This window comes from Oryctolagus cuniculus, chromosome 16 (assembly GCF_964237555.1).
Source record: "Oryctolagus cuniculus chromosome 16, mOryCun1.1, whole genome shotgun sequence".
NCBI classification, from domain to species: Eukaryota; Metazoa; Chordata; class Mammalia; order Lagomorpha; family Leporidae; genus Oryctolagus; species Oryctolagus cuniculus.
Genome location: NC_091447.1, coordinates 53,775,222 through 53,800,756, shown reverse-complemented (window position 1 = coordinate 53,800,756; position 25,535 = coordinate 53,775,222). Strand labels below are relative to the sequence as shown.

Genomic DNA, 25,535 nt, shown 5'->3' with positions numbered 1-25,535 from the left:
CCGCACTCCACCTCTGCACACTGCACGAAGACTCACTTCCACAGAGCTCCGCACTCCACCTCTGCACACTAGACAAAGACTCACTTCCTCAGAGCTCCGCACTCCACCTCTGCACACTGCACGAAGGTTCACTCCCACAGAGCTCCACACTCCACCTCTGCACACTAGACAAAGACTCACTTCCACAGAGCTCCGCACTCCACCTCTGCACACTGCACGAAGACTCACTCCCACAGAGCTCCACACTCCACCTCTGCACACTAGACAAAGACTCACTCCCACAGAGCTCCGCACTCCACCTCTGCACACTGCACGAAGGTTCACTCCCACAGAGCTCCGCACTCCACCTCTGCACACTAGACAAAGACTCACTTCCACAGAGCTCCACACTCCACCTCTGCACACTAGACAAAGACTCACTTCCACAGAGCTCTGCACTCCACCTCTGCACACTAGACAAAGACTCACTTCCACAGAGCTCCGCACTCCACCTCTGCACACTAGACAAAGACTCACTCCCACAGAGCTCCGCACTCCACCTCTGCACACTGCACGAAGGTTCACTCCCACAGAGCTCCACACTCCACCTCTGCACACTGCACGAAGGTTCACTCCCACAGAGCCCTGCACTCCACCTCTGCACACTAGACAAAGACTCACTCCCACAGAGCTCCGCACTCCACCTCTGCACACTAGACAAAGACTCACTCCCACAGAGCTCCGCACTCCACCTCTGCACACTGCACGAAGGTTCACTCCCACAGAGCCCTGCACTCCACCTCTGCACACTAGACAAAGACTCACTCCCACAGAGCTCCGCACTCCACCTCTGCACACTAGACAAAGACTCACTCCCACAGAGCTCCACACTCCACCTCTGCACACTGCACGAAGACTCACTTCCACAGAGCTCCGCACTCCACCTCTGCACACTAGACAAAGACTCACTCCCACAGAGCTCTGCACTCCACCTCTGCACACTAGACAAAGACTCACTCCCACAGAGCTCCGCACTCCACCTCTGCACACTAGACAAAGATTCACTCCCACAGAGCTCTGCACTCCACCTCTGCACACTAGACAAAGACTCACTCCCACAGAGCTCCACACTCCACCTCTGCACACTAGACAAAGATTCACTTCCACAGAGCTCCGCACTCCACCTCTGCACACTGCACGAAGGTTCACTCCCACAGAGCTCCACACTCCACCTCTGCACACTAGACAAAGACTCACTCCCACAGAGCTCCGCACTCCACCTCTGCACACTGCACAAAGGTTCACTCCCACAGAGCTCCACACTCCACCTCTGCACACTAGACAAAGACTCACTCCCACAGAGCTCCGCACTCCACCTCTGCACACTGCACAAAGACTCACTTCCACAGAGCTCCGCACTCCACCTCTGCACACTAGACAAAGACTCACTCCCACAGAGCTCCGCACTCCACCTCTGCACACTGCACGAAGACTCACTTCCACAGAGCTCCGCACTCCACCTCTGCACACTAGACAAAGACTCACTTCCTCAGAGCTCCGCACTCCACCTCTGCACACTGCACGAAGGTTCACTCCCACAGAGCTCCACACTCCACCTCTGCACACTAGACAAAGACTCACTTCCACAGAGCTCCGCACTCCACCTCTGCACACTGCACGAAGACTCACTCCCACAGAGCTCCGCACTCCACCCCCAGGGCCACCCTTCCAACCGGCCGACCACACAGGCCCCAGCCGTGCTTCTGGAAGGATTCCTTTAAAGTCGAGGGGCAGAAAGCCCACCGCCCATGGAAGCTGGCACACCTGTGTTCTTCACCCTTTTGTAGCCACACCCTTCGCCACGTGGCTGTCACTCCCTTCCGCTCTGTGCTCAGCCACGTCATATGCTCTGGCCAACAGACGGTGACGCAGCAGAGGTTTGAAAACGTCATGCCCATTCTGTGCTGCTGTGGCCACAGGGGCACGGCCGGGTAGACTGCTGGAGGATAAGACATAGGAGCAGGGCTGAGCCCGCCCTCTAGGGAATTCTTACGATTTCTACTCTGAATACAAGCTGTGCTTTCTCACAAAAGCAGGACTTGATCCCCTTGACGCAGGCTCCAGTCCCCACCTCCTCCCAGCTCAGCGTGGTCATCCAGATGCATGCCTTGCACTCCCCGCCAGCCAGCGACATCCAGCCTGCTTGGCTGACCCCACACGGGCTGTGCAGACTTGGAGCAGTCGCTCTAAACCCGCTAATTAGACCTCCCTGAGGGAAACCTGCCTGGTTAACACCTTGAACTCCAAAAAAATGTGTTGGCCCATTAGAGACCACCCCCACCCCACCCCGCCCATGCTGGGTGTTCTGTGTATCCCCTAGGACCTGTAAGTAATAAAATCCTCATTTCCATCTTGCATCTATCCTAATCATGGAAAAGGCCATCTCCATCCTAAACATATGGGCCCCCATCATCATCCTAGGTGACACCAGCAGCCAGCCAACCACACACACGATCACCCCCAGCTAAGACCAGCCCAGTGCAGCCCGTGGGAGCAGACACCCCAGACTCACGAGATAACCGAGCTCTATGCTGAATGCTCTGCGGTCATTACTGTGACAGAGCTTTGCTGTGGTGCAGATAACTGAGAACAACCGGCACTGGTGCAGGCGGTGCTACAACAAAGTGGGAACAGCTGGCATTGGCTTTGAGCTCCACAAGCAGGAGCTAAAGGGACAATTCAAGGAATCTGGAAAAATGGATGAGAAAAACCGTAGGAAATTGGAAAAATGGTAAGAAAAAATACTGTGGGCAACCAAAAAAGTGCTGACCTGCATTGCGCAGTGTCAGATCACTGGGTAAAACTGTCACAGGAACGCCTGACCTGGGTGTGGAGAGCCCCGGCAAACTGCCGAGCCCTGGCCTTGGAGCAAAGGCCAAGTGGAGAGTACAGCTGTGAGTGTTTTGTTGAGGACATGGAAAGAGGCCTGGAACCGTAGGGCCATTGCCTCACAAAGCCCAGACATCCTCTGAGCTTGACTTTGGAGAATTTACACAGGCCCTAAAATTCACTCCAGAGACAGCAGCTGTCCCAACCAGAATCCCAGGATGGCCTATGGACCTGGAACATAAACACGCGGCCTAGGGGGCTCTGCAGGGAGCTGCTGGGAGAAGCACCACCGGACCCGGCTGAGTGTAGCAAACATGCTTGAGAGCCCAGCTTCCTGCAGGCGGGAAGCAGGCCGAGCGGTTGTCCAAAGACAGGTTTCCAGGGTCTGCTCACAGACACGCTGAGGGGGACGGGACAGGACGGGGCAGTTACGGCCCACTGCAGAGGGTGGGTAAGGAGAGGTACCCAGGCTCGAGCTAAGGAGCCTGGCTCACAGTCAGGGGGCCCAAACGCTCAGGACCTAACCACGGGTGCTGTCCGTGCCGCTGTTGGCGTGCAGTTACACAGAATTACTCTGAAAACAAATTATTGATTCAGAGTTCCAAGGAACAGAGCTTAAAACGTCCGTCAGCTGCCTTCCAGCTCCTCTGCGAAAGTCTTTACGAGAGGAAGTTCACAGGTTCTTCAAGTTGGAAAGGAGTTTAGTGATGATCTTAAAATTTAGGATTTAGCAGACTTCAAAGACATCCGTCTTTCCTTCCTCCCTTCCTTCCTCCCGAGAGCGGTTTTCTAGAACTGTACTGTGTTCCAGAAATAAGTTGTGGGATTTCTTTCCTGCTGGCCCCTAAGTCAGAAAGCGCTAAAGTCCCATTAGTGACAGAAAGCTCACCTGATTTTTGGAACATCTCGGGCCATCTCAGAACAGCCCTGCTCAGGAACCGAGGGCTAAGCGTCACCCAGGGACCGTCTCTCCACGGGAGAGCAGCACGCACACGGAGCTGCAAGAGGGGCCATGCATTTGGCTTTTCATCTGAAGTGTACACATTCTAAGGGATGTTTTGATTCAATAAGCTAAACACCAGAGATGTGAGTGAAATAACTCCTAGAGGTTCCGAGGGAGACATCTGTGAGCGTAAGGAGACATTCGTTAAGCAGATCCGCATGCAGATGTCCCATCTCCCCCAGAAGGACTGCAAATCACCCATCTAAGCCCCGAAGGAAAGGCCGCTCACTCATCACCGAGAAAGGTGACGGACACGGTGTCCACCACTGCAGCCTGCAGTCCACGTCTGGGGCAACAGAGGGTCACACACAGCCCCCGCCCCGTGCACCCCACTGCAGTGTCAGACGCCCTGGCTTCCTGGCAAACAGCTCAGTCCCTGACAGGCCCAGGAAGACTCTTGCCTGCCCCTGACTGCCAGCGAGCACGGCAGACCCCAGAAACCACCACCCACGTCGGGGCAGAAGACAGATCTGACGAGAGCAGCAGGGAGGGAAACGCGACTCACTGGCCCCCATCACTGAGCGAGAGGCCGTGCCCGGACATCGGCGAGCAGAGACACGGCCGTCCACTCTACCTAGCAGCTCAGGGGTCCGGACAGACTAGAGGAGTGAACAGATTCCTCACACCAATTAGGGATAGTGCAGTTATGGCCACATAATGCGTTCCAAGATAAGCCAGCAAAGGTGTGCAAACCAGGTTATTGGTCTAACAAGCTATGAACAGTGATGTCACGCTGTACGTCTTCTCCCATGGCTGCCTCTAAAGAAAGAGACTTAAATCTCAGCTGAAGAGGGAAGACCACTAAACCTTCTCAGGGAAGGTGATGTGAGGGGACTTAGAACTGTCACCAGGGGCTACACTGCGGGCATGACTGTGACGTTGTGAAGTGCAGCTGTTAAGTCTCCTTCAGGGATTATGTCATGAGCGACCTGCGAGAACCTTCATTCTACCGAGTCAACCTCCAACAGGCACAACCCTGATGCTGCCAAGGGTCTCCCTATCCACACAAGCCAGGGACGGCCCCACTGCGGAGCACAGGGGCCTCCCCCGGCAGTTCTCTGTTTACTCTTTACTTATCTGAGAGGCACAGAGACAGACACACACAGTCCCCATCCACCCCTCGAACGCCCGCAGCAGCCAGAACTGGCTAGGATGAGACCAGGAGCTGGGAACTCAATCCAGGTCTCCCACTTGGGTGGCTGGGGCCCAGCTCCTTTGAGCCACCACCTCTGCCTCCCGGGCTCCCAGTAGCAGACAGCTGTCATCAGAAATGGAACCAAGACCCAAACCCAAGCAGCCTGATACAGGACGCAGGCCTGCCAGGCAGCGTCTTAGCTGCTAAGCCAAACACCCCGCCTTGTTTTACTTGGTCAATGATGAGGTTATGAGCAGACAACCCCCCGCCTATGCACACACCATAGACAGACACGCCTCCCAGTCACTTCCGCACGGTGCCTCACGGAGCTCACTCGCCCTCCGCTCACTGTCTCCTCTTTTCTAATTTCTTACTTAGACACCACACTGGTGCCCCGGCGTGGAGACAGGAAGCTCGGAAGCTTTTGTGTGTCCCTGTTTTAAGGTTATGTGACTTCCTCTTGGAAAAAGCTGTGTCTTTCCACACGGCTGCATCCTCTCGTGGGCAGAGGCGTCGTTCCTCTATCCCGTCCTCGTTTGCGCACCCTGGGGAAGCCTCCTTCTGTCATTCTAGGGGGGTGGTTCCTAGTCCGACAGGGGTGGTCCTGGCAGGACCTGCAAACCGAGGGCCCTGACCAGTGGCCCCAGGAAACTGCTACTGTCTTTACTCTGTCCATCCAGGTTCAGGTTACATATGGAGGAAGCTCCTCGGCTGCCAGGAAACCTGCTGACGGCTCCATCCGCGGCGCCTGTGGCTACCTCTAAAAACCGCTGGCCTCTCATTTGCTTTAGCGCTAGGGGCGAAATCCTGTCTGAACAAAAGCAGTAACTTATTGGCTCTGTGTCCACACGGTCTTGATAAAAACAATTCATTTTGTCTTTCTTTTTATTTTTATTTTATTTTATTTTTTGATAGGCAGAGTGGACAGTGAGAGACAGAGACAGAGAGAAAGGTCTTCCTTTGCCGTTGGTTCACCCTCCAGTGGCCACCACGGCCGGTGCGCTGCGGCCGGCGCACCACGCTGATCCGATGGCAGGAGCCAGGTGCTTCTCCTGGTCTCCCATGGGGTGCAGGGCCCAAGCTCTTGGGCCATCCTCCACTGCACTCCTGGGCCACAGCAGAGAGCTGGCCTGGAAGAGGGGCAACCGGGACAGAACCCGGCGCCCCAACTGGGACTAGAACCCGGTGTGCCGGCGCCGCAAGGCGGAGGATTAGCCTAGTGAGCCGCAGCCCAGGCCTCATTTTGTCTTTCAAGGGAATCTTTTTCCCCAATTAGTCTTGATGCTCACACAGAGAGGCTGGGATTGCATCTGGATCTTGGATACGGGGTTTCCCCGAACACTTCCCAACAGAAGGGGAAGACAAGACCCACTGTTACCTTCGCCAGAGTCTCCGACTTGGATGTGCTTGCGTTCGCAGCCTCAGCTTTGCCGGGCAGGCGCACTCCGAAGGACCAGCCGCCGAGCCTGTCAACAGCAAGCAGGTGTCAGCCCTTGGGCCAGGGCGTTCGTCACCAAGCACACTGGCCACATGGTCTTAGGACAGAAGGCTGGGCACGGCTGTCAGACACCCAGGCCCTCCCCGGGTTACTGGGCAAGTCTGACCGAGGCTGACCACATGATGCCGTGCGCTCTCAGAGGCCACCTGACCAGGAAGCAGATGCCCCGTAAGGACGGCTGATCATCGGCTCTCCGCTCTCGTCACGGGTCACGGCCCCTACAAACCCGCTCCCGAGAATCCGTGGGTCGTGGTCTTCCCCACACTTGGCTCTTTCATCCTCCACTCTCATCTCACCGGCTCAGGCGTGTGGGGTGCTCCTTCTGAGTTCTCCCAGCATCCAACATCCCCACCAACTGTGCCAATTACCAAACGGGTTTCAACAGTGTATTTGCTAGCTTATCCTTTGTGCAACTCTGCAAGGTTTTCTTGGATGGGAATTTTATCTTTTATCTCTCTGCTGCTGTGAGTTGTATAGTATCTGACGCCTACTAGGCTTCCAAAGTAGCTGACATTAGAAACAAAGGCACCACTAAACTGTCACGGCAGGTGTACGGTGACCCTGGGCTCAAGTCTCAGCTTTGCTTCCGCTTCCAGCTTCCTGATGGGAGGCAGCAGGTGACGGCTCAAGAGTTGAGAGCCAGCCACCCATGTGGGAGACCTGGATGGAGTTCCCGGCTCCTGGTTTCAGCCTGGCCCCAGCACCAGCTGTATTTGGAGACTGAACCAGTGAACAGAAGATCCATATCTCTTTCTATCTCTGCCTTTCACATAAATAAATTTAATTTTTAAAATTCCTTTTTAAAAGTAATCATTAAAAAATCAACTATTTCCCATTTTCCAGATAGGCAGAGATGGAAGAGTGGTTTTGCACCACAGAGGCCCCACCCTCACCAAAAACCGAGGCAGAGGAAGATGGACACATTCCTCTCGGATGCCCAGAACTCACCGGCCCCACAGCCAGACGTGCACTGACCGCCTTCTGTGTGCTCACACTATCCTGACTCATGAGCTCCCTCCTTTGTCTAGAAAGGAAACCCAGGGATTTGGGGTTGTTAGGTAGGAAGTCAGAAATGAGCTTCTGTGTGTGACAAAGGCCTAAGGCATTGACACCCAGGTCCAGCATCCGCAGCTCAGAGTCATCCTGATAACCTTCCTGGTGCAGCCCAGTATCTGCACTTCAGACGTCCTGCCCCTTCTACCCGATAACCATCCTCCTTCCTCTAACCAGGGCGATGCCAGCCAGGCTTCCCCCTGTCTGATAACTTCAGGGGGAAACTCAGAAAGGAATTTTTCGTATTTACATCCAAAAAGACCCACCCCCTTAAAAATCCCCGGCCTCAACCAGACTGCGCGCTCAGCCCTCTGCCTCTCTGCTGAGCCGCCCGCCTGGCCTGGCCAGGTGTACTCTCTCCACTCAACCATGTAACCTCGCTCTTCCCGAGTCTGAGCGACTGGCGCTCTCTCAGGTCTTGTCTGGAGAGGTGCCCAGCTGTTCTTACGGATGTCCCTACCCTAATAAACCTTGCTATTTGCTTTCCCTGCTCTCTGTCTCACACCTGAATTCTTTCTTGTGTGAAGACAAGAACCCTTGCTCTCTCCGGTAACAGGGTCACATTGAAAGATATCAACACAACATGGAGCAGAGAAGAGAGGCAGGCAGACGACCTGGGGGTGGGGGTGGGGGTGTCCAGGAGGGCCGTGGTAGACTCGCCCGGCACAGGGGAGGAGGAGACGGGCGAAGGGCAGAGGCTGCTGCAGGCAACGCAGACTCCCCCGCGGGATGCCTGCACGTGAAGCGACATAACGCGTTCGGGGGACTTTGGGAAGTTAACAATCTGACAAATGTCATTGAGAGTTAAAGCAACGGGAAGTGCTCATTCCCACTGCCCTCATCTGGTTCGTCCCCTCAGGGCTCAAGGAAACTCGTCGGAAAATAAAAGTTTTCCCCCAGATCGCCTAAGAGCAAGTTTACGACACCAGTGGTACCCGGGTCCTCATCCTGGAAGCCGCATAGTAGAGGGAATTCTAAAAGAAGACTATTATTTCATTACGCTGTTAACTTATCTGCTCGTATTCCCTAAAGCAATAAAGCCTCTTCTGGCTCCCCAGCTCCTACCACTGACGGAATCTCAATTGATATGATTTCCCTGGTGCAAGTCGGTGGTGAGGAATCTGATTAAGGCCCACGCGTGCCTCTGGAATTTTTATGAGCTCCAAGGTTAGTGTCAGACTTCAGAGAGTTTATGAGCATTAGCATTTGAAACGAGGCATTTCCCGGAATGCAGTCGACCTCCCCTACCCCCGGGTTCTGCAGCTGTGGATCCAGCCCAGGGCAGAAAGCATTCAGGAAAAGAAGTCCGCACTGAACCCCTACAGGCGCTGCTGCCTTCTTGCTGTTCCCTAAACCAGTCCAACCCAGGGCTCACATCACGCTGGGTGTCACAAGCAACGCAGAGATGATGCAGTATATGTGCGAGGGGGCAGGCCTTAGGTCCAGCATTGAGATGCGCTTGGGATGCAGAGTCGCGACTCCGCTTCAGTGATGGCTTCCTGCTAGGCCACACTCAGCAGGTCACGGTGCCAGTGCTGGGTCCCTGCCACTCATGCAAGAGAACTGGATTAAGCCTGGGGCTCCTGGCTTTGACCCGACCCAGCCACGGCAGCTATAGGCATTTGGGTTGTGAATCAGCAGACGAGGGCATGCGTCTGCTGTCTGGTTTCTCTGCCTGTCACATAAATAAAAATGCAAAGTGTACAGGAGGATGTGTGTAGGCTATACGCAAATATTGTACCTTTTTACATGAGGAATGTGAGCGCCCGGGTGGGCCCTGGGGCCACTTGCCCTCGGCAAGGACAGCTGTGAACCCACCTGGGTGTCTCAGACGGCAGCAGCAGGTACTCCTCCACGTCAGTGCCCGAGAGGTTCAGCAGGGTGTGGCCCAGGCCGCTGGTCAGGTAGGGCGCCCCTGCACTGCTGTTCGGACACCTCTGTCATTGTTTCCAGAGACAGGAAAACGAAACAGATTCGTAATTCACACACACAGGTTCACTGACAGGATTTTAAATACAACGCGAGTTTCCACAGCTTTCCATTTGTAATAAATTATCTGCAGCGCGTTCTATGCTCTGACTGCTAAAATCCCTTGGGGCCCCCCAACGCGGGCGCATCACAGCAGAGTTCCACCACAGCCCCCACAACCAGGCAGACCGAGGACGTCACACCCCTTGGTGGACGTAAGCTTGGGCAGATTCCTAAGAACCAGAAAGGGAGACGGGTTTTGCTGGGGAGAGCTGACCACCGAGGGGCCTGCGGGAGAGCAGGGCAGCCAGGAGTGGGGCAGGAGGGTTCCAACGGGAGCCTCTCTCCTAAGGGCCTGGAGTGAAAGCACACAGCCTCCCCCCACCCCACACACACACACCCGACACATCAGCACGCTACCCCTGCAGTGGGTGGGGAGGGCAGGCAGGAGGAGCCTCTCTCCTAAGGGCCTGGAGTGAAAGCACACAGCTCCACACACACACACACACACACACACACAACACATCAGCACGCTACACCTGCAGTGGGTGGGGAGGGTCCCCAGCAGGGCAGGAAGTGGTGGGCCACACCACGCCAGCTGGCAGTCACACGTGTCCTGCCACACCAGGGCTCAGACTTAACGTTCTTTGTTTCTGCCTGGTCAGACCTGGGACAAGTCATAAATGAAAACGGGAGCGGACTCAGCCCCAGAACCTGCTTTCTCATTCACGAGATGGAGACACAGACATTCTCACCAAGTGCATGGCGTCGTGGTGGGTCCAGCTGTGCACGAAAGAACAAGGGCCACAGAGGAAGGGTTAGGGGCGAGGGCTTCCACAGGTCATGGGTAAGCTAAATCCAAAGATAAGTCTGTTTGGTAAAACAAACTCGGTGGTCAAAAAAATATTCTGAAATCCAAGCCTAAGTTTCTTACAATTTGCATTTTCCAAGAAAGTGTTGAAAAACCCTCATATGCGTGAATTATAATTTTCGGCACCAAAATAAACTATCCTTTAATTCCACTGTCTATTAACTTTCTGAAGTTCCCTTATATCCATTGAGGGTATTATTCTTGGGTTCTTGATGGAAAGGCTTGGAGGAATATAAAATTAATACTCATTGTAAATCACAATTCAGCCCATGCCCCACGTGTGGACTCTGAAGCAGCTGGACCCAGGATGGGTGCCGGAGGCTGAGGATGGTGGCAGCGAGGGAGGCCCTGGTCAAAGGACACAAACGTCAGGGATACAGGAGGACGGAGTGCATGAGTGCCACGCACAGCTCGGCGGCTGTGAACGCCCACGAGAGTAGCGTCTTGGAGCTTTCCCCACAAGTAAATGATAAGTAGTGCACTGCTAAATAGCTCGATTTGGCCGTTCTGTCATGTATACACCCAGAAAAACATCACGTTGCACTCCACAAACATACATAGCTCCTACCTGCCGGAGAATGCGAACAAATCAGTGAAACTCACTTATCTCACTGGCAGGTTAGCGTTACTTTTAAAGTTTTCACGCCCCTAGTCTTTCTCTCTCCAGCTCACCTTCCCACTGCCTCAAGACATAGCTCACTGAAATGATGTTACACGACTCAATGTTGAAAACTTCAAACTCTCATCAAGAACGCAAACTCAGGGTCGGTGTTGTGGCACAGTGGGTTAAGCCCCTGCCTGTTATGTTGGCATCCCATAGGGGCACCAGTTCGAGTCCTGGCTCATCCACTTCTGATCCAGCTCCCTGCTAAAACACTTGGGAGAGTAGTGGAACATGGCCCAAGTACTTGGAGCCCTGCACCTATGTAGGAGACCCTGTTGAAGTTATGAGCTCCTGGCTTTGGCTTAGTTCAGACCTGGCTATTGTGGCCATCTGGGGAGTGACCCAGCAAATGGAAAGTTGGTCTCTAATTCTGCCTTTCAAAATAAACTTCTAAAAAAAAGAACCAAACTTACTAATCTCTGCCTCTAATGCTTACACACTCAGTTCTCCACAAATGTGCCCTCTAGAGTAAGATAAATAATGAACCCCAGAGATATCAGGTCCTCATCACTAGACTGTAAGTGCCTCCTCCATGGCTAAGACTCTGTAGATGCTATTAAGTTACGGGTCTCAAGATAGGGGGTCGCCCTCGATGTGAGGCTGAGCTCAGAAGCCACCATATGAATCCCTAGCCTGCAAGATGGAGGCAGAACTCCCATGTAGTACTGTTCACAGTGGAACCAACCTAAGCGCCTGTCAGATGAGTGCAGAGGGGAATGTGGTCTATATTGTGTGATAGAAGACTGTTCGGCTGAAAAATGGATGATGCTCTACCATTTGCAGAATAGACAGGACTGGAAGACATTATGTTAATTAAGTCAGGCAGGAAAACAAAGGCCACATGTTCTTTCTCATATACGGAAGCTAAGGGAAGAAAGTTGATGGAAACGTAGAATAGGGATTCCTGAACGTAGGAAGGGTAGGAGGAGAGGGGAGAGAGGGAGGTTGGATCATGGGTGCCGACGCACACAGAGGGACCAGGTTCTTGCATCCTCAGCACAGCAGGGTGACTGTCATTCACGATGACACTTTATGGTTATGAAGAGAAGGGAGGAGCTCAGGACCTGCCAACACAAAGTCACACTCAGGAGAAGAAAGTGTTGTTGACCTTCGTCAGCTCTGCGTGTGACGCGTGTTTACTGAGGAGTCACGTGGTACTCAGGAAGCATGTGCCATAATCATAGCAAGATGGAGCCCGGGCGGAGAGGGAAGAGCAGGAGGCAGAAAACTGGAGTGACGTGGCCACAAGCCCCGGAAGCCAACACAGCTGGAGGAGGCAGGGAGTGGACTCTGTTTCAGAACCTTGGAGAGCGCACCTGGAGCCCATCCTGGTGATACTCCACACTACTGCTCTCCAGGACCATGTGAGAACAAATCCTCGGTTTTTAGGTCATGGTGTGTAGCAATTTATTACAGCAGACCCAAAGAGGAGCGTGCCCTCCACTCACTCTGCTTCTAGCAGCTTGCTCCTGACTGTGTGGCTGTGGTCACATCCTGGCTGCCACCTGCAGGAGCTCAGGCCTGCCTGTTCTTTAGGGCCAGCTCAGTTCTCCTCCCCCCCAGAGCCTTCTTACCTGAGTTCTTTCCCACTGCTGCCTTTGCCCTCACAACTGCTTGGTGGGTTTGGAGAGAGTCCATTATCTTTGACAAAAATAGGAGGAAAGACCCGGGGCTTCAGGGCAGCACACGTGAATGTGAGATGGAGAAATGGTTTGTCTTCTGAACACCTGGTTTCCTGGACTCGATGTGGCCACTCAGAATCAGAGAGCTGGCCACGGGCAACTGGTCCCCCCAAAGCAAACTCTGAAGTGGCCACGGCACGAGCCCCCTCAACCTGTCCTGGAGAGCAACCCTACCCTCAGACTTACTAATTCCACCTCAACTCCCTCTCTCCTGATTTCTAACTGGTAAACCAGCCTTTCTCAAAGTGTGCCCAAAAGCGCATGTGGGTCTCACCAACACACAAAAAGATCTATTAAATAACGTGTAGAAAACACTGGATCCTCTCCTCCCCCACAGCCAATTCCCACTGTCACATAATTGCTAAGGGATCCACTGACCACTAACTCATCCAGCTTTTCTGAAAGCTCTTGGTGACGGAACTGTATCACATGAAGCTGTTTGCATAGGTGTCACCCTGAAGCCTCAGCATTCATGTGAGATGCAGTGCTCGGAGGAGCATAGACCTCAACCATTCTGATGTTTATTCATTTATCCCTTAACCGCTGACCCCAATCCAATCCCAATAGACCGTAGCTGGGCAAATAAAACCCACTGCTGTAACAGAATGACCAAAGGAGTATGGAGCAAAATTTAGAAATTCACAATGGAATGGAAGAAAGAGTACAGAGAAAAATAATTTGTCCAACAGCTTGAGCAAAAGGAGCAAAAGCCGGCAGTCGGTGCAGAGGAGCAGAGAGGGCAGCTGAGCCTCCTGACCACGAGAGGCAAAGGGAGCGTGGTCACCCCTTCCCTCGGTCAACCACTGCTGCGCGCAGCGCGGGTGCCCTGCCTTGCACTCCCTTACATGGACACTTCTCATCCGGGGCAAGGACGCAGACCAGGCCGCCCAGAGCAGCTCTCTGAGTCACTCAACTAGGAAGGGGAAAGCATCCCATGGGCCACTAACCCGAAAGGCTGGAAACACACTCTCCATGGCCACTCCTGCCAGGCATCCTCATTAGCTCAGTACTTGTTTCTTTCTGCAAATTAGGTTTGTCATGTTAGCTTATTGATTATGGCTGACATGACTCTACCTTTTATTGATTAGCTCTTGAGAGTTCCTTTGAGATCAGTTCCGATTGGTTTTCCAAGTAAATTTTAGTTGTTCTCCAACATAGAGCAGAGAGCTAGGGCCCCGCCTTCAACAAGGGCACCCCTACCTCCCCACGTTTTTATGAATTCACCACACTCAGAAGCATTGGCTTGTGGCACCCCCGGCTCTTCCTAGCGCCTCTCAGAAGTCAAAAATAGGACAAGAGCCTCGAAGTCACCTGCCTCAAAGTGCAGGACACTTCCCTCCAAGGGGAAACTCGAGCTTCTCCATCCTTAACGAAGATGCACCTGTGTAGCAAATGCCACCAGAGCTGCCCACCAAGGGTCAGAGCCGCCCACCAAGGGTCAGTGCTGCCCACCAAGGGTCAGAGCTGCCCATAAAGGGTCAGAGCTGCCCACCAAGGGTCAGAGCTGCCCACCAAGGGTCAGAGAGGCCCACCAAGGGTCAGAGCTGCCCACCAATGGTCAGAGCGGCCCACCAAGGGTCAGAGCCGCCCACCAAGGGTCAGAGCCGCCCACCAACGGTCAGAGCTGCCCACCAAAGGTCAGAGCTGCCCATAAAGGGTCAGAGCCGCCCACAAAGGGTCAGAGCCGCCCACCAAGGGTCAGAGCCGCCCACCAAGGGTCAGAGCCGCCCACCAAGGGTCAGAGCCGCCCATCAAGGGTCAGAGCCGCCCACCAAGGGTCAGAGCCGCCCACCAAGGGTCAGAGCCGCCCATCAAGGGTCAGAGCTGCCCATCAAGGGTCAGAGCTGCCCACCAAGGGTCAGGCCTGGATGTGGGGACTCCGGCCTCTGCACCGCAGCGCATGGTGCACGTGCTGACTTCTGGTGGTGGAAATTTTCTCAGAAACAGCTCATCAGGTTGGAAAGACTCGGGGGCGAACGTGAAGACTTTGTCGGTGGAGCAGTCACTTTTGTCACTCAGGGCTTAGCCTTTAAAGGATCACAACTGTTGCAGAAACCTACCAGGCAGCCACAGGAGTCCTGGAATTCTGGGTGGGAAAAGAGATCCCGGCGCCAGCACGAGGAATTCCTCCTAGAAATCAGAGGGGATGGGGTGATCATTCTGATGACAGAGCTGTTGCATTTCTATGGAAGGCAGCTCTGCGCAAACAGAACACAGCTCGGGGTTATCACTCCTCCCGCCAGGAAGACAGCCTGCGGAGCTACTTCCACAGGGCGAGTCCTCCACCTAATGATGTGGCTCTGGCACTGATGGTTCCCTGGCGGGACACGTGTTCCCGGCTCCCAGTGTGGGAAGTGCCACCAGGACCCCTGGAACATGCACAGGGATCCCAGTCCCAGAACCAGTACCCAGAAGCACTTAATAAACCCATCAAGCTGCTCATCTCCCCCCAGCCTGACACAGTAACTTAATCATCACTTAAAGAAAAACAACTGGAGCCGGCACTGTGGAGGTGGAGGTTAAGTTGCTGCCTGTGACTGGCATCCCATGTAAGTGCTGGTTCAAGTCCCAGCTGCTCCACTCCCAATCCAACTCCCTGCTTATGGCTTGGGAAAAGCAACAGAGGATGGCCCTAGTGCTTCAGCCCCTGCACCCAACATGGAAGACCTGGAAAAAGCTCCTGGCTTCAACCTGGCCCAGCACTGGCCGTGTAGCCATCTGGGGAGTGAACCAGCAGATGAAAGATCTCTCTTGGTCCCTCTCTCTCTGTAGCCCTGTCTTTAAAAAAGAGAGGAGGAGGGAGATCATGCTAAACTTCCACTCTGAAGAGCGGCCACACCCTGGAGACAGACACAAACCTCCTCGCAGCAGTGGGGGAAGCTTTACCTAGTTTGCTCCTAGTTCATTGACCTCGTGGGTTTCGCACTTAAATTTTTTTCTGATGTTTGTCAACCAAATCTGCTTTACTGATGATAATTATTCTTAACTACCAAAAACACTGACAGCGAATACAGGAGACTCTTGGACTGAATGACAGACACTACAGCTGGATATTTTTGCCAAAATCCTCTCTAGCCTCGTTTTCTGAAAGGGCAAGCAGCTTCTAAGCAGCAGGCGGCTGGTCCAGCTTCACCTCCCGGCGGGGCCTCCACGCTCTGAACGCCACCTCTGTGTGCTGAAGAAGTCCAGGCTAGGGAGAAGAAACTCGGCAGACGTGCGCACTTGGCCCAGCAGTTAAGACACCATGAAGATGAGCACATTCCACAGAGGAACGGCTGGGCTCCGTATCCAACTCCATCTCCCGATTCCACTTCCTGCTAAAGCTGCCAGACACAGGCAGACAGTGGTGATGACTCCACTCCTGGGAGAACTGGATCGAGTCCTGGGCTTCTGGCTGCAGCAACAGCTACTGCATGCATCTGGGGAGTGGACTGGTGGGTAGCAGCCCTCTGTGTGTCTCTCTGCCTCTCACATTAAAAAAACACAACTTTCCACTTCTCTTAACCGGGTTGGGGAAGCGTAATTCACTTGCTAATTCCTGAGATATCAGAAATGACTTAAACACTCATCCAGGACTGCTTCCACAGCTGGGTAGCTTACAGGGCCTCTAGTTTGCATCTGAAAACTTAGCATGGAAACAGTAGCTAAGGGAATAATCCAATCAGACCACTTAGCACCGGCATGCTCTTTTTGCTTCAGGCGCTCACCTTGGACAATGGTTGGTTGGCACACACCACGATTCCATGCATTAGTCTTTGAAAAGTTAGCCCTCCCCTCCTGCTGCCCTAGACAGCTGCACAGGGCCCGAGCCAGCATCCACCAGGCTTTAGCTCTTCCAGCATCTCACAGCCTCCAACAACTTTTGTGTTCAAAGACTCGCTAGGAATCTGGGAGACTTGCAACTCACAGAGGAGGTGTTGCGTTAGGAACCAGACTCTGCTGCGCACACCTCCTCCAAACTCGAGGGATCTGCACACGTGCTCTGACCTCACCAAGCATTTCCTTCCTCTTCCACAGGCCACCCTCGCCAAGGTGCTGTCCCGGGCGCAGTGAGCCCTGCGCACAGGCACGGCTTCGTGGGGTCTAGAAATGCCGGGTTAAGCAGCTGTCCCAGTGCGGGGACATCCACACTCAGACCCTGCTGTCTCTGGCCTAAAGAGGACGGGCTCTCCCTCTGGGGCCACTCGGCCTCCTCTTCCTGAAACTAGGAGCAGAGCAATGGCCACAGAGGCAGAGGCAGGCGCAGCAGGCAGCCCAGCTCACACCGCCCACAGTGAGGGAGCTGAGACTTTCCCACGGCTGCCTGGTCAGGACCTGTGTTCTCACCCCTGCACCCCAATGCCTGCACACACACCCTCTATACTTCTGACCCTTGACCTCCACTTGCCTCTGTATAGGCTCCTCGGAGAGAGGCTATTACCAGCCATGAGATGCTCCAAGCATCTCACCTACTGAGCACTCTTTAAGAACCTTCTCGATGTTCCTGAGCTCTGGAAACATCAGGCCACAAAGGTGAGGGATCACAGGTCACAACCCAACAGGATAACAGTCTACTGAAAATCATGAAAACAGGGGCCAGTGTTACAGCATGGCAGGTAAAGCTGAAGCCTACAATGCTGGCATCCCATCCGGGCGCCGGTTTGTCCCGCCTGCTTGACTTCCACTCCAGCTCCCTGCTAATGGTCTGGGAAAGGAGCGGAAGACGGCCCAAGTGCTGACCCTGCACCCATGTGGGAGACCTGGATGAAGCTTCTGGCTCCTGGCTTCAGATCTGACTGTTGCGGCCACTTGAGGAGTGAATCAGCAGATGGAAGAGCACTCGCTCACTCGCTCGCTCTCTCCTTCTCTAACTTTTTTTTAGATTATTTATTTAGTTAGTTGACAGGTAGAGTTACAGACAATGAGAAAGAGACAGAGAGAAAAGTCTTCCTTCCGTTGGTTCACCCCCCAAATGCCTTCAATGGCCGGAGCTGCATCAATCCGAAGTCAGGAGATAGGTGCTTCTTCTGGGTCTCCCATGTGGGTGCAGCAGCCCAAGCACTTGGGCCATCTTCCACTGCTTTCCCAGGCCACAGCAAAGAGCTGGACTGGAAGAGGAGCAGCTGGGACTAGAACCGGAGCCCATATGGATGCTGGCACCACAGGTGGAGGATTAACCTAGTGCGCCATGGCACCTGCCCCTATATGTAACTCTGCCTTTCAAATAAACACATAGATGTTTCTTGAAAATCATGAAAATAAACCTCATGAATCACCTAGTTGGTTTTGTTGACTGCTGCTTTTGTTCTTTGTTAAAAGATTAATAAGAACGGGAGGGGAAAGTGATCATTTTGCCTAGAAATGAGGGAACTGGCCACTGGAGGGCCAGCAGCTGAGCCTTGCAAATGAAGCAATATGGAAGCACGCCAGTCTGCTCTAGCACATCTTAATGATCAGATCCTGCAGTGCCTGTGTAGTGGGAAAACTTACACTTCAGATTTAGGTTGATGCCACCCCAGACTGTCCTGCAGCCCTCCACTGTCGGCCGAACGAGAGGGAGGTCACAGTCAGACGCACATCACAGCGTGAGCGTCTCAACAGCAAAGCTGTCCACAGGCAGCTTCTCATCCACTGCTTTTAAATGTCCCCCTAACAACCAAGGCGTCGCTCAGGTCCACCAGGAAGAACAAATGTCGCTATCACTCAAGCCAGGAAGCAGGAGGAAATTTCTCAAGTAAAACTTTTCTGCGGCCGGCGCCGCGGCTCACTGAGATAATCCTCCGCCTGCGGCGCCGGCACCCGGGTTCTAGTCCCAGTCGGGGCGCCAGATTCTGTCCCGGTTGCCCCTCTTCCAGGCCAGCTCTCTGCTGTGGCCAGGGAGTGCAGTGGAGGATGGCCCAAGTACTTGAGCCCTGCACCCCATGGGAGACCAAGAGAAGTACCTAGCTCCTGCCATCGGATCAGCGTGTTGCACCGGCCGCAGCGTGCCAGCCGCGGCGGCCATTGGAGGGTGAACCAACAGCAAAGGAAGACCTTTCTCTCTGTCTTTCTGTCTCACTGTCCACTCTGCCTGTCATAAAAAAAAAAAAAAAAAAAAAAAAAAAAAAAAAAAAAAACACCTTTTGGCTTTGATCTGGAACCCTAGTCAATCCAGGCGTGCTGTGACACCCACCCAGAGCTAAAGTGATTCAGAGGAGAGCCCCAGCCCCCTGGACTGGAGCCCCAGTGCCCCCTGGACTGGAGCCCCAGCCCCCAGCCTCACGCTGCTGACCAGGAGAATGGGTGCAGGACACAGAGTCCACACAGAAAGGCGGGGAACAAAAACGTCAGTCCAAGACGACAGTAGAACAAAGGGCAAAGGGGCCCACGCTGGGTGGGGCTGCTCGCCGGCTGGGGAACAGCATGGGTCCCTGTCCCCTGCAAAGAAATGAGCCCCAAAGAAGTGTCAGAACGGAGCAAGGGACCGCCTGGAAGCAGCCATTCCACCTCGTTTCTCTTCTTGAGAGCGCAGACACGGAACCACCTCTCTCCCCTCACTGCCTGTGACGCAAGGTGGGCCGGGGCTGGCATGGGGGGCGGCCCGGGGCTGGCGCGGGGGGGGGGGGGGGGGGAGCCCGGGGCTGGCGCGGGGGGGGCGGCCTGGGGCTGGCGCGGGGGGGGGGTGGCCTGGGGCTGGCACGAGGGGTGGGCGGCCCGGGGGGTGGCCCGGGGCTGGCATGAGGGGGCAGCCCGGGGCTGACGTGGGGGGGCGGTCTGGGGCTGGCGTAGGGGGCAGGCAGCCCGGAGCTGGCACGGGGGGCGGGCGGCCCAGGGCTGGCGGGGGGGGGGGGGGGGGGGGGCGGCCCGGGGCTGGCACATGGGCAGCCCGGCCAGTTTCCTCACCAGCTGGTGTACACGTGCTGTGTGCTTCACCCAGGGACGGAAATGAAAACGTCACCACTGACGCCTCCGTTAACAAACGACTTTGCTTTTCAAGACAAGACTAGAGTGGAGCAGCATAATTAATTTTCTATTAATTCTTTCAGAGACCATTAAGAGCTGCTCAGTCTCAAGCTAATTACCAGCATGACTAATGAGCAAAACGTGTCTCACAAGTTGGAAAACATATGGCCAACATCGCATCATTGTCCGGACTTTAATATTGATTACTTAGAAGAGGCCCTTCCAGCACCTAATAGGCGGTCACTTGCTTCCGTTGCTCAACCAAGAACGGTAGGTTCCCTGGGACCGGGGCTGTGTTCCTTATCACTCTCAGCAGCTCCACAGGCATTTTATTTTATTTAGATCCTCAGTCCATAAAAGCAGAGGAAAATAAGGAGAAAACTATTCATGAAAAAAAGGTATTTTATCAATATTTCACTAAAAGATCATTATATTATCATTTAAAACCCCGAAAGATAAAAATAATTTGCCAAATTTGATGGAATAATCTTTTAAGTCTCTTAAGTTAGAGAAATTATAATTAACCTTTTCATATGTACAAGCTCTCTCTAAAAGAGAATGACAGTTTGCACACAACTCATGTTAATGGTTGCTTTGTTGTTTTTAACTTTGGGTTTTCTTAGGCAAACCTGACACTGTTAATGACTGATTCTTTTTGCCATGACATAAAGCTGTGTGCAAGCAGGGATGGCCATTCGTTAGCTGTGTGGCAGCCCCTTCGGGCCTGCTCAGTAACCATGCACCCACGAAGCAGTGGTGTCCATGCCACGTCACCCTGCAATGCCGTTGTGGAAGGAAACCCCCCCCCAGGCTGGGAGTCTCACTTCTGCAGAGGGCGCCTGAGACTTACAGGTCCGGGTTTGAATCAGCGCAGATCAGACCTTGACCTCTGAACTTCTGCAGGAGCACGTGGGCGAGGTCCAGGTCGTCATCCCCGCTGCTGTGCATGGGAAGACAAAGGAAGCAAGCGTGAGGACACGAGAACAGGGACCAGCCTCACCTCACAGCAGGTGACCTGGTCCAGGCTACCCCCAGCAAGGGCGCCCTAGTGGCTCAGAGGAAGCTCATTTTCCAATACTTTATGGTAAACTCAACAAGCAATAAAACTGAGAAATTTCTTAAAAGCACGGTTTTGCTAACAGATATGCATTTTTATATACTTGCATTCACACTGTATTATTTTTCTCATCTTTCCACTTAATATTTTCACATAACCATTTTTCATCTATGTGCATGGTTTTTAAAAACAAATTTTAAAGGCTGCATAATATTGCATCATGTTCATATATTAAAATCCATAAAATATGCTCCTTAATATTGGAGCTTGGGTTTGGTCTGAATATTTGTTCTGCTACACAGCCCTGCAGCAAAGCAATTTCTTCCATTTAGATGTTTTGTTTTCCATAAGCCAACTGTTAAGTGCATGTGCTCGGGATGAAGCCCCTCACGGGATCCTAGGGCTGCTTCAAGCCCACTCTGCTTTATGGTGTTTATTCTACTGGCCTGCGTCTTGGATCCTTATTAACAATTCCTGTAGCCAAACTGAAAACCAAGACTACTCTCCTGAATTTCCTTACGGAAGACGCCATCAGCAACAAGACATTCATGGAGCTTTGGGGAAGATGTCAGGACAAACCCCATCGATTGCGAGAAACACTGAGAAAACGGAGAGGGAAAATAATTCAAGCCTTTCCAAATTGGACATTTCTGGTAATTAAAATCCTGAATCACAATATTTATAAAGGATTAGAGGGCTTTCTCACCTTCCAAAATTTACATTGTAAATACTTCTCAGCAGACATGTGTGGGACTACGTCCTTCCAAAATAAAGAATGATATATAATTAATGCTGTAAGTTACTGTCAACGGTCACCACAGGTCTTCTTAGAAAGAATAATTAACACACATTCGAACTGAGCCCACCCATTAACTTCTTCTTAAGAATTGTAAGCAACCCCAAAGTGATCATCAGCCACTGATTTTTCTGATTCTTTTGGTCCATGGACAATAGAAAGTTGACTCCGGGTTCCTGTGACGTTCAAATACAGGAAGGTGTGAGTGGTCCAGACTCCCAGCACCCACGCCCCCCGGGGCCTACAGAAGCTTCCGTGCCTGCGCAGGGCAATGCCCAGGACAGATAGGGACTTCCCAGATCCCCATCTCCCCGGGCCCTGCGTGAGCTCTCTCCCGCGCACTCTCATCCCCTGCTCTCTGCCCGTCCCGATCCTTTGTAGCATCCCATAGCACAAGGACTTATGACACGAACGCATTTTATACAAAGTAGAGGGAGGCCTTTGTGAGCCCCACACAAAGAACTGGTGTTTCAGGAGGTGGAAATGCATGCTGTACCCTTGTATCAAGGTACTGTAGCATTGCACCCCATCAATCTGGACAGTTATCTGTCAATTAAAGATAAATCTTAGGGGGCCGGCGCTGTGGTATAGCAGGAAAGCCGCCACCTGCGGTGCCCTCATCCCATATGGGCACCAGTTCAAGTCCTGGCTGCTCCACTCTGATCCAGTGTTCTGCCAATGTGCCTGGGAAAGCAGCGGAAGATGGCCCAAGTGCTTGGGCCCCTGCAGCCATGTGGGAGACCTGGAAGAAGCTCCTGGCTCCTGGCTGTGGCCTGGCCTGGCCTAGCCCTGACCATTGCAGCCATTTGGGAAGTGAACCAGTGGATGGAAGATATCCCTCTCCTCCCCGCCCCGACTCCCTCCCTCTCCGCTTCTGCCTCCTCTTTGCAACTCTTCCAAAATTAATGAAAAAAATCTAAAAAAAAACTTAAAAGTTAGAACTTTAAAATAAGGTCAGTTCCTCTACACTCCCACATCCTCTCCCAGAACTCAGCCAGGGGTGGGGAGGCGCTGGCTGACTGGGCAGATCTGCGGGAGGCGCTCACTCTGAGCCGCCACCTGTGCCTCCCAGACACTTGACCAGGAACCTTGTGCAGGAGTAAACTCAGCAGGAGCCGCTTCCGCCAGGGGCCCCTCCCCTCACTTCCTCTCTCCTCCCTCATCTTCACAGAACACCAGTTCTTGAGGAAGGGCAAGGTGTTTGGGCGCCAGGGGCTCAGCAGGCTCCCACCGCCACTGCAGGACAAGGTGACACAGGAGCGCCACTCACAGGGAAACCATCCGCCCAGCCCCTCAGCTTCCCTGTGCTCTCGCCACTCAGATTTCACAGAAAAGAACTAAAGCTCATTTTCTCCATTAGCACTGCCCTCTGCCAAGGATGACTGCACCTCCAGGGCACCGAGCCCTCGGCAGTGCCCGAGGCCAGGAAGAAAGAATTCAGAGGGAAACGCTGCCTCCCCCTGCAGAAATACAGCAGGGCTTTCACAGGTCCAGGGGGTTTATGACCAGCCTCAACGCTCCCTTACTGCTCTGGCCAGACGCACACGATGAAAGAACAGGCCAGGGTCGTACAAACACGCTGTCTCCACAGCAGGCAGCGTGAGTGCTTCCTGGACGGCCAGTTCCCTACCACAGGAAAGTGGTGACCTCGGCACCGAGACGAGCCGCGGCCGCCGGGGAGGAAAACCCTGCTCATGGCGCCTCGGGAGAAGCTCTCTGGCCGCCCCTCCCATGACCCATTTCTCCAAGAATAAATACAAAAGCTTACAACAGGTCTCAGAAAAGACACTGGACCCATGAGATGCTCCACCTGCACGAGTGGTTACGAGGAACTGTCAAGAGCTAGTGTACTCTTTCTACATCAAGTGGCCGCTGTTTTAAACACAAAACTCAAACACCAGCTTTGGAGTGTCTCCATTTCTATAAAATCCAAATGCTCGTTCCTAAACCATCCCCGTTCTGTAGGCATCAAGCTCTTGGCCTTGTTTTAAAGGAAGCCTCAAGGTGGCAGCCATCGGCGTGTGTCCTCACACACGCGAAACGTGGAAGGTCACTGCTTCACTGCGACTCCTGGGCGGGTCTCACGGTCACTCCCCCTACCCCTGGATCACTCTTTCTTAAAACACGGCGTGCAGGAGAGGCCCCGGGCTGTCAGCTGAATGACCATGCGTCCTGAGCACTGAATGAACGCCTTCCCGGTTAATAAGCCCCCAGCCTGGGGGTCAGACCCTCCTTGAGAAACTCAGGGACTCCTGGGAAGACAGCATCCAGCACTCAGCTCCGCCCCTCCCTCTCCTGAGGCACCCAGCTCCGCCCCTCCCTCTCCTGAGGCACCCAGCTCCACCCCTCCCTGTCCTGAAGCACCCAGTTCCTGGTGTAGACAGACCTGGTCAGGCTTCAGCTCTGTGGAGTTACCGCAGGCAGAGGCCACTCAGGGCCGTCCTCCCTGGGTCCAGGCAACGGACGCAATTTGCCCGCAAAGAGCAGAGTGCCCAGGGGCAGGGACCCATGGTGGGAGGGGCAGCCCTCAATGACCCCCGAAGACTGACCTCAGCCTCAAGTCCAGCTGATAGCAAGCATCGAGAACAAGTTTGATTGGAGGAGCCAACGCCTTTGACTCCTGAAACAGGGAGCAAGTAGGAAGGTGCCCCCTCCTGGGAGAAGTGGAGACGGCGTGGCAGCCACCTGCTGCTGGCCAGAGCTGAATGAACCTGGAGAGAGGCTCCATCTCCCTCAGTCTGCCTCCGCGGATCCGCAACGTCCTTATCTGACCCAGCAAACCAGCAAGCACCTCCACACACCCCAGCGTCCCAGCAGCTGCCGGAAAGCTCAGACACTTGGTCAGACAAAGCCCTGGAGGAACTCACACCTTCAACGAAGGAAAACAGCCTTAAACAGCAGTCATTGAGAGACACACGCACACACCCGCGCACGCACACACACGCGGACGCACACATGCACACACACACCCCGTTTTCTGAAACCCAGAAGGGCAGCTTCCTAAGGCAACCATGAACACACAACGCAGAATGAGTAAGAAGATGGTCACTGTTAGATACAAACAGTTTCGTGGGAGACACATCATAAACAGAAGAGAAAGGAAGAAACCCTCAAGGAAAGATAAAGAGACAGAATGAAACATGAGATGCAATTGGAGTCCAGAAGGAAGCAAAGGAAAAACGGATGTGAGGAAACCATTAGATCAATAACAGAAGAAAATGACCTTGAACCACAAAAGATCTAAGTGTGCAGGTTTCCTGAGAAAGGGGCGTGGGGAGGAGGGGATATCCAACATGACAAAGACACAGAAGAAATCTTCCAGGATCTCAGAAAACTAAGTTAGTTACCCATGAGGGAGAGAATCAGGTAAGACTACTCCAGACCCAACCTCATGCCTGGACGCTACAGGAATAATCCCAATGACGTCACACCTCTGGTTCTGCACTCCTTAACGCCTTCCTTCACGCTGCTTTCAGGATAAAGTCTGTTCTGCTGAGAACGTCTCACAGCACCTGCCAGAAAATGCGACACTCACGTTTCTCCCTCTAGAGACGTCCCTGTCTCCTCCTAGCTCTGCAAGCTCCTATGTACATTTGCAGAGCCAGTCCACGTGCCGTGACCTTAAACGTCTTCCTTGAATTCTCAGTGCGCCCTTTCCCCTTAGGTACGAGCCCTCACCCAGTGCTGCCCACTCTCAGCCCTCGTAAGACTTGGCCCTCCGTTTGTAGGCCAGTCTCCCCACTTCACTGTGGACCGTATCTGTCCACACCCAGGAAGGAGAAGTGGAGGCAGACAGCCTGGACGGTCCTCTCAGCCCTGCCCTGCCAGAACGAATCCCCTAGGATCTGTGAACGCAGTGTCTTCCCCAGGAGACACGGACGGTTTTCATGAATTCTTTATTTTTCAAGTCCCGTCACGCTAAGAAGTCGCACATGATCCCATGCTACAAGCTGTTTACCCGGTGGGAGCACTGACTCTCAGCCGGGAGGGGCTAAGAACACCTCTCAGAGGAAAGGTGT

General features: G+C 53.6%; 1 protein-coding gene across 1 annotated transcript in view; it reads right to left on the bottom strand.

Annotated features, from left to right (window-relative positions):
• The window catches only part of LOC103345127 (ATP-binding cassette sub-family A member 13), a 347,717-nt gene that overhangs the window by 121,452 nt on the left and 200,730 nt on the right, over window positions 1-25,535 (bottom strand). Inside the window, exons 36-39 of the mRNA XM_070059456.1 lie at window positions 20,514-20,603; window positions 14,803-14,872; window positions 9,376-9,494; window positions 6,385-6,472 (exon numbers count right to left, since the gene is read on the bottom strand). Of these exons, the coding sequence (XP_069915557.1) occupies window positions 6,385-6,472; window positions 9,376-9,494; window positions 14,803-14,872; window positions 20,514-20,603 (367 nt within the window). The remainder of the gene's footprint in view (window positions 1-6,384; window positions 6,473-9,375; window positions 9,495-14,802; window positions 14,873-20,513; window positions 20,604-25,535) is intronic.